The 14,403-nt window shown below is 34.7% G+C and overlaps 1 protein-coding gene across 1 annotated transcript; it reads right to left on the reverse strand.

Annotated features, from left to right (window-relative positions):
- Positions 1-3,655: 3,655 nt before the first annotated feature.
- On the reverse strand, positions 3,656-5,024 carry LOC145963114 (uncharacterized). Its single transcript, XM_083084782.1, has one exon. It carries the CDS (start codon positions 4,982-4,984, stop codon positions 3,707-3,709), a length of 1,278 nt encoding a protein of 425 aa, XP_082940908.1. The 5' UTR covers positions 4,985-5,024; the 3' UTR covers positions 3,656-3,706.
- Positions 5,025-14,403: the final 9,379 nt, after the last annotated feature.

Raw genomic sequence — 14,403 nt, forward strand, 5'->3', positions numbered from 1 at the left:
TTAAAATAACACTATTTTGGAGACAGGTTTTTTACAATAGTATTTTACAGTTAATAATACACTATTTTGCAAATACATATACTGTTTTTTACGCGGACTTAGCACCTTTTTTTACCTTTTTTTTAAAAGGGTAATTTTTTTAGGGATAGTAATTCACGTGAGTCGAGAATATTACTCTTTAAGAATTTATTTCCGATTATAAAGGGTTTTATTTTCCTGGATTTTAGATTTTTATTAATGTCATCTTCTTCCGTATCTTCTTCTTCCGTATCTTCTTCTTCCTTCCTTACTTCTTTTGTGCTTAATTCATTTATTGTTTTATAATTTTTATCAGGTGGATCATTTCGTTCATAAATTTTTTCGGTATCAATTTTGAATTTAGCTGTCTGACTTCTTGTTAATATTCTGTTCTGTCTAGGAGGATCATGTATCAATGCTTTCTCTGTTAGCTGGGCCTCGACTGGTTCATTTAATTCTTCTAAAGTAAATGGAAGTAAGTCAGGATTATCTTCCGTTATTATTTCTTCATTATCCTCGCTATCGGAAAGATGTAAATGAAAATAGTCGCTTTCTTCTTCTTCTTCGTCTTCTTCAAGTTCTTCTAACATTTCAGATATTACTTGAGCATCTTCGGGGTTGTCAGGGTTTAAGAGTTCTTTATTTCTTATAATTTTGCAATCAAATTCTTCAATATTTGCTGGATTCCTGGATAGTGCATCTGCATTTACATTAGTTTTTCCTGCCTTGTATACTACTTCATAATCATATTCGGCCAATTTCAATCTCCATCTTAATATCCGCATATTTGCATCTTGAGCGTTTTTAAACCACATTAGTGGTTTATGATCTGTAACTAAGGTGAATTTTCTTCCGTACAAGTATGGTCGGAAATGCTTAACGCAATATACTATTGCAAGTGCTTCTTTTTCGTAGGTATCGTACTTTAATTCATTGTCCGTCAGAGTTCGTGAGGCATAGGCTATCGGCCTATCTTTATTTACTTGTCCCTGTGATAGGATTCCTCCTACAGCTATGCCAGAAGCGTCGGTGGTTAAAATAAATGGTTTAGAGAAATCCGGGTATTGTAATACTGGTTCTTCGCACAATTTTTGTTTTAAAGTTTCAAATGACTCCTCTTGAGTGGCCGTCCACTCAAATCGTACATCATTCTTTAATAATAATGTTAATGGTTTCGCTAATTTAGAAAAGTTCGGTATAAATCTTCTATAATATCCGGCAAGTCCCAAAAATTGTTTAATATTTCTTGGCGTTTTCGGTCTTGGAAAGTGTTGTACTGCTTCTAATTTTTTCGGATCCGGTTTTACTCCATCTCTGCCGATTACATGTCCCAGATATGTTACTTCAGATTTCAGAAACTCACATTTATCAGGTTGTAATTTCAGGTTAGCCTCACGAAGACGTTCAATTAATGCATTGTATTTCCTTTCATGTTCTTCCAATGAAGATGCGTAAATGACGATATTATCCATATAAACAAATAATTCTTCACCTTGTAATCCGGTCAACACTAAATCCATTAGGCGTTGAAAGGTCGCTGGAGCGTTTTTAAGACCGAAAGGCATTCGCTCGAATTCATAATGTCCAAAAGGCGTTGTAAATGCGGTTTTATGACTATCTACAGAATCCATTTTTATTTGGTGAAAACCGGATGCTAAGTCGCATACTGAAAAATAACGAGCTCCTCCTAATTGATCCAATATATCAACGATATTCGGAAGAGGATATGCATCTCCTATAGTTTTTTCATTTAAAGCGCGAAAGTCTAAGACCATTCTCCACCTTTTATTACCCTTTGAATCTTCCTTTTTTGGCACAATCCATATAGGCGTATTGTAAGGTGATTGTGAGTGTTTCACAATGCCTCCTTCTAGTAATTCTTCTACCTGTCTATTTATTTCTTCTTTGTGTATTTGTGGGAAACGATACTGTCGGGTATTTATTGGATGGTCGTCTGTGGTCGGAATTTGGTGTAGTAATACGTTCGTCGCAGTCAATTTTTCTCCGGGAATGTGAAATCGATCTTGACTATTCGTTATTAATTTTATTACGTTGTCTCTCTCTGTTCCATTTAGATGTTCTAATCGTAGAGATTCTATTATTTTAACGAATCGATCCTTCATTTTTATTTCAGTGACCACCAAACACTTGGAATTTGCAGTATTAATTTGTTGATTTTCGTCATGTTTTGATTTACGTTTTCGCATAAATTTATCTATGATCTCTTGAGATTTGTTTAACAAAGACGTGGAAATTCTTGAAGACGGTCTGTATTCTTTGAGACCTTTAATTTTTAATTTTTTATTTTTCCGAGTCATCGTTGGAACTTTATTGAGGAGATTTTTTAGAGAAATTTCAAATTCATTATCATTATTTTTTGAAAATAATTCGAATTCCGGAAATTCGATATCAAAGGGGGATAAGGAATTGCTCCCCTTTTTAAAATAAGAAGGTGTCGAATTGTGTAATGAGGTTTGGTAACTTCCCTCCTCAGAATTGACGGAACTAGGATTTTCTGTCGAGGTTTGGAAATTTCCCTCCGAAATCCTAGAGTTAATTTCCCCTGGAGAGGTCTGGTAATTTGCCTCTTCTAGGATTTTTGAATTTATTTCCCTGATTTTTTCTTCATGGTTATTTTTATTTTTAATTTCTTTCTTGTTTTCCCTTTTGTTTAATATCTCTTCTTTATTTTCATTCAATATTCCATCAATAGTAGGATTATGTTGATGGTTTTCATGTTCAAAGTCCGCTCCATTTTTGCAACTTGCAGTTTCCTCTTCTTTCTTCCTTTTTATTTTTATTTTATTTTTATTCTTATTTTTGATTTCATTTTCTTCTTGATTTATTATTTCTTTATTAGTTTTGTTTTGAGATTCCTTGATGCTAACTTCATTTGTATTTTTATTTTTATCTTCGATTTCCATCTCACCTTTGTAATTGAGCTCTTCAGTCTTTTTGTTAAATTCCTTATGTTTAATTTCTTCCTCCATACGGACTGATTTTTCTAAGTCGTTTCTGTTTTCCAGTGTAGATTCATGGTCGTCAAGCACTTCATTCAACGGTTTTAAGCGCAAGTTCGGAACTTGTACTTCCGTTTCTTCGTCTAGGGTACTTATGATGTTTAAATACGCTTTTCCGGATGTATTTTCGACAATGGTGTCCCCTAGATAAATTCCGTGAGTTAATTTTAATCTGGGTATATATCCTACTTTTATTTCTGGATTTTTTATCCTCACATAAAATAATGACTCAGATCGTGGAGCCACTACGATCATCTCCGGCGTAAAGAAAGGTATGTTAATTCCGGATGCAACCAGGCATTCTTCCGCATAATCTATTTTCGAAAAAGTTTGTTTAAAAAATTCATTGCCTAATATTCCAGATTGCAGAATTGGGAAATCGTTAGATACAATATGAAAGATGACTGGTAGTTCAAAAAGAGTTAATACGATTTCACCGAGGGTGTAAACAGGATAATCATTTATACCATTTAATTTTAATATATTTTTGTAATTAATATTAAGTCCCTCAGGCGCGAAATTTTCTTTGATAACATTAGGTCCAGATCCTGTATCTAACATAAGAGTTATGGAAGTCGGCATATCTTTAACGTTAACCCAGACAGTAGGCACTAGGCTTTGCTTGTTGAGATTTACTGTCACAGGCTGTACATTTATGTTATTACTTCCTACTTGGCCACTTGAGATTGTGAAGGGTGTGAGGTCTGCCCGGCCCCCTGCTGCACACCCGACGTCGAGGGGCCCTTGTAGTTTCCCTGACTATTTTCCTTGCGACGGTTGTTACTCGCGATACGTAATTGACAATCATCGAGTAGATGACCTCGGTCTTTGCAATATCGACAGAATAAATCGTTCTTAGGCGCCGCTTTTTGATTAATTTTAGAACGACATTCTTTAGAGGTGTGTCCGAATTTGTCGCAAGTTTGGCAAGTAATTCTCGGTTTATTTTCGAGGTCTCTCTCTTCATTTTGTTTTTTCCAGCAATTATTGGCGGAATGCCCTGGCTTATCACACCACTGGCAAATTACAGAGACTTTATTGGGTTGACTATTAGTATTTTGTCGACAGGTTTTTGCATTATGTCCTGGTTTTGAACATAATTGACAGGTGACAGCTTTTTCCTGTATTACGTTTATCGTTTGTCGAGCTTGAGGATCGCGAAACCGACATTTGTCAGCACTATGCCCTCGTTTTTTACAAATCTGACATATTAATATTTCCATGCCTAGATCAGATGTATGGTGATTTTGTAGTGAAAATTGAGAGAGTTTTCGACAATTGTTTGCTACATGCCCCTCTTTGAGGCAAATTTGGCACGTTTCCCGCAATCGATTAGTAGGTAATATTTTTGTTCTGTTTGAGTCATTGCTCTGTCCCTGTCGTAAATCTGTCATTACCCGCAGTTCTCTTTCTATCCTTAAGGCATCGGCGACCGTTTCTTGTACATCTAAATCCCTCGCTATTCTTTGTTCGATTTCGGGCTTAAGCCCCCTTATAAAACATTTACTCATGTCTTTTTCTAGCGATGTCTTAGTAGCTTGGTCCGGCAATGTATTTCCGGGTCCTCTATACGCTTCTAATATCTGTTTTCCTAAGATCTTGACGCGGTTAGCGTAAGTAACTACATCCTCGTCATTTTTCTGATAAACACATCCTAGTTCTCCTTGGAGTTGATAGACGGTTTTTACCGGCCCATAAATTCGTTTTAAATAAGCAGTTAGTTGCGATACTTTATCAAAATCTTGGTCTTGAATTGTTCTGCGTGCTTCACCTACTATTCGTGTTCTTAAAATTTTAGTAAACTGCGGTTCGGCTTCCTTAGGAAGCATTGATCTTGCTTCTTCGCAGCCTTCAATAAAATAGTTAAGCGGAATGTTGCTGCCATCGAAGAAGGGGACAGCGTCAACCGCATATTTCAGTGTGGCGAAAGGATTTTGTTGCGCCATGATTTTAGGGTTTTCAGGATAATTTTCAAAGTTATTACTATCAACTATTTTACTTATACTAGCGTTTGCGGCGGTAGATTCGGAATCGCTGGAAGACGGCTCAGGCGAATCGGCAATTAGGGTATTTTCAGTTAAATTGGAAGAATTTTCCTCAATAAATTGGACTTGTTTAGATGTCGCTTTAGGGGTAGATGTGTGTAAAGGAGTAGAAATAGCTCGAGTGTTTTTTGGTTTACTATATCGCTCTAATGCAGTTTTATAAAGATCTTCTATTTCGTCTTTATTGACTTTACTTCGAGTCCCGTCACTCATTCCGGTTTCCAAGATCGCACATTTCAATCCCGGACGAGCCCCCAAAATTTATCAGTATGTTACGTCCAGACCCTTAAAAGATCGGGCCGTCTGGAAGGACGCAACCTACTTACCCGGTGACACACTTTTCGGGCGTGTGTATAGATTGGGTCGAGCGCACTGTCAGGGGCCTGGCACAGGTCAGTGACCAGAATGGTCCCTTTAACTCTGTGAGTGTCCTAGGCCGTTACGCTCGTCGGTCCCTTTTCGGTAAGAGAATCGAATCTCTTTTACTCGGGACGGGACCCTGTGCGATTTCGGACTTCAAGGAATGAGAACGGGTAGCAAAATTAAATGAAGACTTTATTATAAATTATCATTTATTCAATAATTAGTCGTTTGAGCGATATGAAATGTTTACATAAAGATCTTTTCTAAAAATACAAAATATAGTTGAAAATTTTATATGTGTGTTGTTTGTATGTGTGAGGGAATTTCCGCGGGTGTTACATTGGTTCGGAGGACGTCAGCCAGGAATAAAAGTGGTAAATCTAATCTTAAGTATTAACCCTGGCTGGAGATTATTACAATTTTGTTACTTTTAATTTAAAATTTGCTATCTATACTAGTGGTCGAACGATTTACTGGACCGCCGATAGCCTGAGCCAGCCCTTCTCTTAACCGTTTGTTCCGGCGATTCCGCCAATGCCTATTGTTTGACCGCGAATTATGAGGCGACACTAGTAAAATTTAAGATACGCGATTTAAATACGGTAATTATTGATGAAGATAGATGATCGATCAGGTATATTAGGTCTCTATCAAGAAACGATCTTCAAGGTTTATTTATCGTTCAATCCTTTCATTTGAAATATATCCGATCACAATTCGAAGAAGCAAATATATATATATATATATATATATATATATATTTATATCGAGAAGAAAATTAAAGGGAACTAATGGGATAGATTGCTGTAAAGAATCTTTGGAGAGTGGGGAAGTATTCGTGAATTCCAATTCTGAAATCCGCAACGAATAGATAGGAGGAATATTCGTGAATTCCAATTCTGAAATCCGCAACGAATAGATAGGAGGAATATTCGTGAATTCCAATTCTGAAATCCGCAACGAATAGATAGGAGGAATATTCGTGAATTCCAATTCTGAAATCCGCAACGAATAGATAGGAGGAATATTCGTGAATTCCAATTCTGAAATCCGCAACGAATAGATAGGAGGAATATTCGTGAATTCCAATTCTGAAATCCGCAACGAATAGATGAGAGTAATATTCGTGAATTCCAATTCTGAAATCCGCAACGAATAGATAGGAGGAATATTCGTGAATTCCAATTCTGAAATCCGCAACGAATAGATAAGAGTTATATGGAAAGGGAATTGAATTGTTAACGATAAATTACTATTGATGGTTATTATGAAATTCTAACTGATCGAGAGTATTATTGATTAAATTTTTATTATTTTAAGGATCTATAATTCAAACTCTTTAATTACTTAAAGATCGTTTTTGATATCGCCAGTCGAATGGGAAAGAGAAATAGGAACTGAGAGAGAAATTTAAACTTACTACTTATTGTGAACGTTGCAAGGTGTTGAAAAAGAAATTTAATCCGACCGGAGCTGAAAGCGCAGGTGGGTGGCTGTTGGTTGAAGATGAGTGGAATGCTCAGTTGATCCAAAGTTCACCTCACTCACTTCACTTACTTATTGACAATGATTGAATTTAAACAGATACTCTGTGCTGCACGAAAGAGTGTCGTAATTTCTTTAAAATGAACTATGTTCTATGAACTGTGAACTGAAGTGTCCGCGTCTTCGGCTCGCGAGTTTTAAGGATTTTACTCCTCCTCCCTTCTGGATGGTGGGGAATCTTTTTAGGCGAATGAAATGATTTCTATTACTCCCTTCCTAAGGTCAAGGAGCTTGATTTTTTTTTAAGGAGAGGGGTCTCTTAAGATTTTAATTGGTTAAGCCCTTTGGCTCGAGACTTAGCTCCATCCAGTAGAGAGTGGGAGTGAGCTGATTATCTTATCGCTTGATGATTTGGCGATTCGGAGAACGCTTGAGGGTGGCCTGTCGAACGAGCGCACGTGCACTATCAATTTCGAAAGGTTTTGTCTTACGTTTATTATTTGTCTTCCGAGGACCAGATCTTTATTTTGAAAATTCTTTGGATAGAGAGGCTTGGAACATAAAGCCGTACCAATAGATACGGGACAGTTAGAATTTCTCATAACAACTTTTCATCATATAACCCGTAAATTTATTTAGAGTTTCGTTGACGCTATCTCGACTGGCCATTCTCAGTATTAGATTTGTTAAAGTTTAATGACGATACCCGCGGGTGAGGTTGCGTTCTTCTAAGTGCTATCTTTATTTCTAAGAAGAATCGCTTTGCATTCCGAATGCAAGTCGATCCTTGATTTCCTTCTTCCACGAAATCGTTTCGAGGAAAGAAAAAAATCGTGGAGTCCACCGGACGTAACACTATATATTTATATAACGTCTTTCACAGTTTTAATAATAATCTAGGCTACCAGACAGTAACAATGACAGCACATTAATAGTGCTCATTCCACTGGTAACTATAGTCAAGATTAACTTAATTATTCAATATGATAGTAATAATTCTATCAACAAGAGTGCTCGCAATTTGTTTGGCACAAAAGACAGTGGTGTAAGATGTATAATAACTATACACCACCCACTGCACTCAGCCGCACGCGCGATTCACTGCTGACAAATTTTATATATTGATAAACTAACCAATAATTTGTTATTTCCATAGTCTTATAACAGCGTAGAGGATGTATGCATCGCACATAGAACATTTAGAGTTTAAATGCATGGGATACCCATCCTCGATATTTTACAGTAATACGCCATAAGCACTAAACAATATCACATAAAGTGGTTTCAAATGTGAATGTTATATGTTAGTTAGTCCGTCCTCCGGTTAACAATTATGGACCAAATGACTAAGTCTGTTGACTATCGCACCAGTATAATCACTACTAGTTAAATTTACTTATAAATACTCTGTGTGGATGTCCGTTCATAACAATAAGCATGTGTTGAATCCGATAAGTGTGAGGTAAGCTTCCTTGAGTATAGTATTCCCACAGTTGTCCACACAAGAGTTGTATACTATGATTTGGCGTGCTTCTCTCCACAGCAGATCAACCATATGTTAATGCCTCCAAAAGTGTATATATAGTATTATTCACAATCCTTTAAATTAAGCAACATCAGATAAGCACATAATGTCAAAAATAGTGCAAATAACCATATAAGATAATATAACAATAAATGATAATATGCAATGCAATTTACAGTGACAGGTTAGCAGTCTAGTTAATATATGAGGCTGCGTTTTCACCTTGTCAGATTATATCCAACTCCTGATTATAGCACATAATTCACGTAATGATACGTTATACAACAATTTATAACCAATTACTGAGTTTATAAGTTATATTATTGTCTTCACATAATTGAGAGCAAAAAGTGCTTGAAGGTGTAAACAGTAATACCACCTTATTTTCCAACACGCGCGCGTTGCGCGAAAGTGGAAGAATCGCCTACAGCGCTACACGTGACCGCGGCAAACTAGTCACTCAGGTGTGCCACCATCAAGTTGAGCACGCGCGCACTGCGCCGTGCGATCAAATCAAGGATGTCGCGCATCCACCTACACTTAAATTTATTAATATTAAGAACACTAATTACTTGAATATATTGCAAATGCTTACCACACAGGCATTATTATAAGAACAGTTACGTTAATTAATATCATTATTTAAATGGATTCGTTAGTCAACAATAATTATTAACAAGCTTAACCACGAGCTTAACAGCAATGACAGCATATTAATAACGCTCCTTCCACTGAGACATCTTGTCAAAATTAACTTAATTTTCCAATAAGATAATAATAATTCTATTAACAAAGTAGACACGATTTGTTTGGCACAAAAACAGCGGTGGATGTATAATAATTATACACCACCCACTGCACACAGCCACACTCGAATCACTATTGACAAACTTTTGTATATTGATGAACTGGTCAGTAAATTATTATATCCATAGTCTTACAACTGCATTTAGGACGATGCATTACTCATAGAATGTTTAGAATTTAATCACATGAGATACTCATCCTCAGTACTTTATATAATGACACATAATAAACGTCAAGCAATTTCACATAGTGTTTTGCAAATATAAACGTTATACTAACAAGTTAGCACTCTAATTAATAATTATAAACCAAAAGCTTAAATCTGTGACTATCCTACTAATATAGTCACTTCACTGTTAGAGTTTTGATCTACTTATAAACAATATGTCTATATGTCCATTCATAACAAAATATAACAAAATAAATATGTATAGAGACCGGTAAGTGTGAAATAAGCTACCTTAAGTATAATATTCCAGTAATTGTCCACTCGAGAGTTGTATAGTACGATGTGACATGCTTCTCTCCACAGCAGGTTCACAATGTATAACTGCCACTGAGAGTGTATATATAGCATAATTTCACAGTCCTTTAATGAAGTATCATAAGATGAGCACATAATGTTAAAAATAATAATATAATATCCACAAAAATTGCTAATGTAGCAATGTAAATGCCAAGTTAGCAAACTAGTTAGTATGTGAAGACTACATACTTCACCTTATCATTATTATATCCAAAACACATGATTATAGTGCATAGTTCACACATTAATACGTTATACCACAGAAATTTATATCTAATTACTGAGTTTATAAATTATATTATCTTCTTCATATGATTGCAGAGCAGAAGGTGCTTGAGGGTGTAATACAGTGCCACCCCACTTTCCAACGCGCGCGCGTTGCGCCAAAGTGAAAATATCGCCTTCAGCGCATACACGTGATCGCATCAAGCTAGTCACCCAGGTGTGCCACCACTAGATTGAGCACGCGCGCACTGCGCCGTGCGACCAATTCCGGGTGTCGCGCAACCACCTGCACTTAATTTTATGAATGTTAAGAAAGCTTAATTACTTTATTATTACAAAAGTAAGCCACACAGAACATCATTTTGTGGACAGCTACACTTATTACTACGTTATATAAATGAATTTATTTAGACAACAATAGTTATTAGAAATGAATTTATTTAGACAACAATAGTTATTACAGCACTTAATAACTACACTTCGCCAAGGCTTGCTCTAGTCAAGAGTGAGGGAGACAGAACACCTCGAACTTTAATCGTCAACTTGTCACATTTAAGAGAGTAATTGTTTCATTGATCATCGCTATAATTGTACAAAGTCAACTCAAAAGACACGTTAGATTAGCGTGTGCCAAATATTGATGATATTTCCCACGCAGGATCACATATTCACTTTCATAAGTGCCACGTGGCAATGTCACTAGGGGAGTAGAGCTGTCACATCAGTTAATTATAAATTATAGCTTTTATAAGCTACCCAGCGCACTGCCCACGCAATATGATCAACTTTAAAAAACACTCTTTTTGAAGTGTATCTCAAAATGTTTCTCGCGTCGAGATACGTCGATTAAGCACAACTTTTATTTTTGCCACTATCGGACCCCTTCCTTCCTTTCTTCCTTCCTTCCTTCCTTCCTTCCTTCCTTCCTTCCTTCCTTCCTTCCGTCCTTCCGTCCGTCCGTCCATCCATCCGTCCGTCCGTCCGTCAATATAATTAATAATATACAAATTCATTCTTTTAACTTCAATAAAACGTTTAAAAATAAGTTTTCCTTATTTTGTATTCCTTCTGCTCTCTTTTTCTCCTTCCCTTTTGCTCATTATTCTTTTTTTTTATTTCAAATAAACTTCCTTTTTCTCTGCATTTCTATCTGCCTCTTTTTCCCTCTTCTTTATCTATGAATGATAAAATTAATGATATAATTAATAATATAATGCGCATCTCTTTTTAACTTTAAATAAATCATTTAAAAATTTTTTAAAATAAAATAACATTAAAACATTTAACAAATTAAATAAAAATATTATTACTTATTATTATATGCCTTCTATTTTCTTTTCCATCTGCTTTTTTTCTCTCTTTTTCTCTCTCCTTTGCTAATTTATTTCGTTTTCTTTAATTTTTATATTTCTTCTTTTGTTTTTTTCATCAGTCTTTCTTTTCCTTTTTCTCTTTCCTTTGATTATTTATTTCCTTTTCTTATATTTTAAATAAAAACTTCTTTTTTTCTTTCTTCTTTCTTTTATTTTCATTCTTTCTCTTTTATTCTCTCTCTTTCTATCCTTCTATATCTACTAATAATATAATTAATAATATAATTTGTCTTCTTCAATAACTTTATAAGAAAACATTTAGAAAAAAATATAATATTTAAACATTTAAAAAATTTAATAAATGTATTATTACCTAATATATTTTTTCTTCTCTTTTTTCCTTTAGTTATTCAATCAGTTCCTTTTCTCTATTTCTTTTGCTTTCTTCTTCAATTTTAACTAAAAAGCTTCCTTCTCTTCTTCTCTCCTCGTCTCTCCCTTTTTCTCCCTCTTTCTTTTCCACTCTTTTTTTCTCTTTCTATTTTCTTTATCTATGAATAATATATAATTAATGATATAATTAAAAAAATAATTGGTCTTTCCTTTAACTTTAAATAAACCATTAAAAAATTTATTAAAACTAATAATATTCAAACATTAAAAAAAGTAATATATAATTTAATATTATATAAGTAAATTTAATAATATAAATTAAATAACATTAATAATATTTAACTATAATACTTATTAATAATAGAAACATACTTTAATACACATACCTTTCTTTCTATTCTTTCCTTCTTCTATTCTCTTTATTCTTACTTCCTCTTGCTCCTTTCCTCGTCTTCTTTATTTATATCTTTTTTAATTTAATTTAATGATATGTACACATAATATCATTACATCATAATATAAACCACATAATAATTGCAATCATAAATTAAATACACTATTAACCTTTCAATATATACATTTGAACTGTCAAAATGCGTCGTTTAATCTTGATACTTGACAGGCTTTTATCAATATAAAGTAATGTACAACGCAACGTGCGCTAATCGAGATAACCAATTAACATCGCGGAAAAGAGGCAACAATACTTGCGAGAATCGACTTAACATGCACTTTTTATAAAAGGATATATATATATACATATATATTGTAGGATAGTTGTTTTAATTATTAGTAAAGGAGTTATTGATAAAGACTATCCGGAAGGTCAAGGATTAGCACGATAAGGAGGACGTGATAATGTGCGTAAGTGGATGTCAAGATAAAAACTGCGATTCTCTCTAATACGTATATTGTCGTCTTACTTCTTGCTTGGTTCACAAAAGACTACTCGCCCTACCGCTCGCTCCTCAGGCGAGCCCATCCCCTCATCCTATCCAGGACGCATGCGCCTTAGCGCCGTGTAGTTGCCGCGCTTGATGGAAACTACCGCCATCTTTTAGGTTATTCCTTACAGTTCGGCCATTCTGATGGTTCTGACGTTCGACCCGAACGTTTACAAACAAATAAATTTTCACATAAAGAATGACGAGAAATGTCGAATTTCGGACATAAAATAAAATACTTAATCTATTATAACAATGTTTTAAATTAAAAGCTATAGGTCGAATAAACTAAATTAGTAATACTAAACTGTAACTTAAATTTAAATTGCACAACTTAACTTTGGCTTAATAAATGAGTATTAGTTATTATATAATACTGATGTATAAAATACTGCTCATATTCTTAAAATAATTAATACATACTTAAATATTAACTATAAACTAATAACGGTTACAAATAACTTTAGCTTTAGGCTGTACAAAAAACATATTATTTATATGTTTCTATAAAACCGATAGGTTTGATCCAGTGTTTTATTCTATCTGGAGATAAAATCGAGTTATATGGCTTTTGTGTTATATTAAAGCCTGGGATGTCTTGTATGACGTATCTATTTTTATTTAAAACTTTAGCTATTTTATAGAGACCTTTATATTTAGGTTTAAGTTTCTTTTCCTCGCCTGGTTTAATAGTATCCCGGATGAGCACGAAGTCTCCTTCTTTATATTGAGAGGGTTTTTTATGCCTCTCATCGTAATATATCTTATTATATTCCTTTAATTTTTTAGTGGATTCTAATGCAATATCTTTGATACGTTCGCGCTCCTCCTCGTAGTTAAAATTACTTTTAGCGATATTACGCAGAAACTCTACTAATTTGGCATCAGTATGATTATACTGATCGCAGCCAAAGAGAACCTTAGCAGGGGACTCTTTTATTGCAGCGTGGAACGTATTATTTATTACGTATTGAATTGTAGGGATATAGATGTCCCATTTATTATCTTCGTCAACTGTTTTCTTTAGAGAAGATGTAATAAATCTGTTGACTCTTTCTACGAGTCCATTAGCCCAAGGGGCTGCTACCGCCATGTGGTGCGTAATCTTATTGTTACTAACGAAGTTAGCGAAGTCTTGTGAGGAAAAAGCAGTTCCTCTGTCCGATATTAGAGTTGACGGAATGGCTATATTTAGAAACAAACTGGACAATGATTGAATGGTCTCTTTAGATGTAGTAGATTTTACTGGGAGTAGCCACGTAAAACGTGAAAATGCTTCTATTACAACTAGAATATGCTTTTTCCCCGCAAGTGATTCTTTCATAGGCCCGTAATGGTCAATATGCATTATTTCAAATGGACGGGAGGGAGTATCCGTAATCTGCATCTCTCCTTCACGCGCGTTTATCGCAGAGTTGGACATTAAACATGTAATACAATTATTGACATAATCTTGAACCTTTCGTCTTAACGCAAAAAACCAATAATTGTTTCCAATTCCCTGAATCGTTTTTTCAACTCCGCAATGTGACTTTTTGTCGTGATGTATTCGGATAATGTTGGATATCATAGCTTCGGGTACTACGAAACGGGGTTTATCGGAACCTTTTCTAAACACTGGACCTTCATTAAGTTCAAATTTGTCAGGTGTTTCAAGTTCTTTAGCTATTACTTTAATTTTAGAGTCTTGTAATTGTCTATATATCAATTCTTTTTCGAGTGGAAGGGCTTCTATATTG

This window comes from Camponotus vicinus, unplaced genomic scaffold, assembly GCF_025532165.1.
Source record: "Camponotus vicinus isolate PSW18456_S1 unplaced genomic scaffold, iyCamVici1.0 SCAF_12, whole genome shotgun sequence".
In the NCBI taxonomy this organism is placed as follows: Eukaryota; Metazoa; Arthropoda; class Insecta; order Hymenoptera; family Formicidae; genus Camponotus; species Camponotus vicinus.

Excerpts from the sequence above, each read along its gene's own strand:
- LOC145963114 (XM_083084782.1), bottom strand. The coding sequence starts at position 4,984 with ATGGCGCAACAAAATCCTTTCGCCACACTGAAATATGCGGTTGACGCT.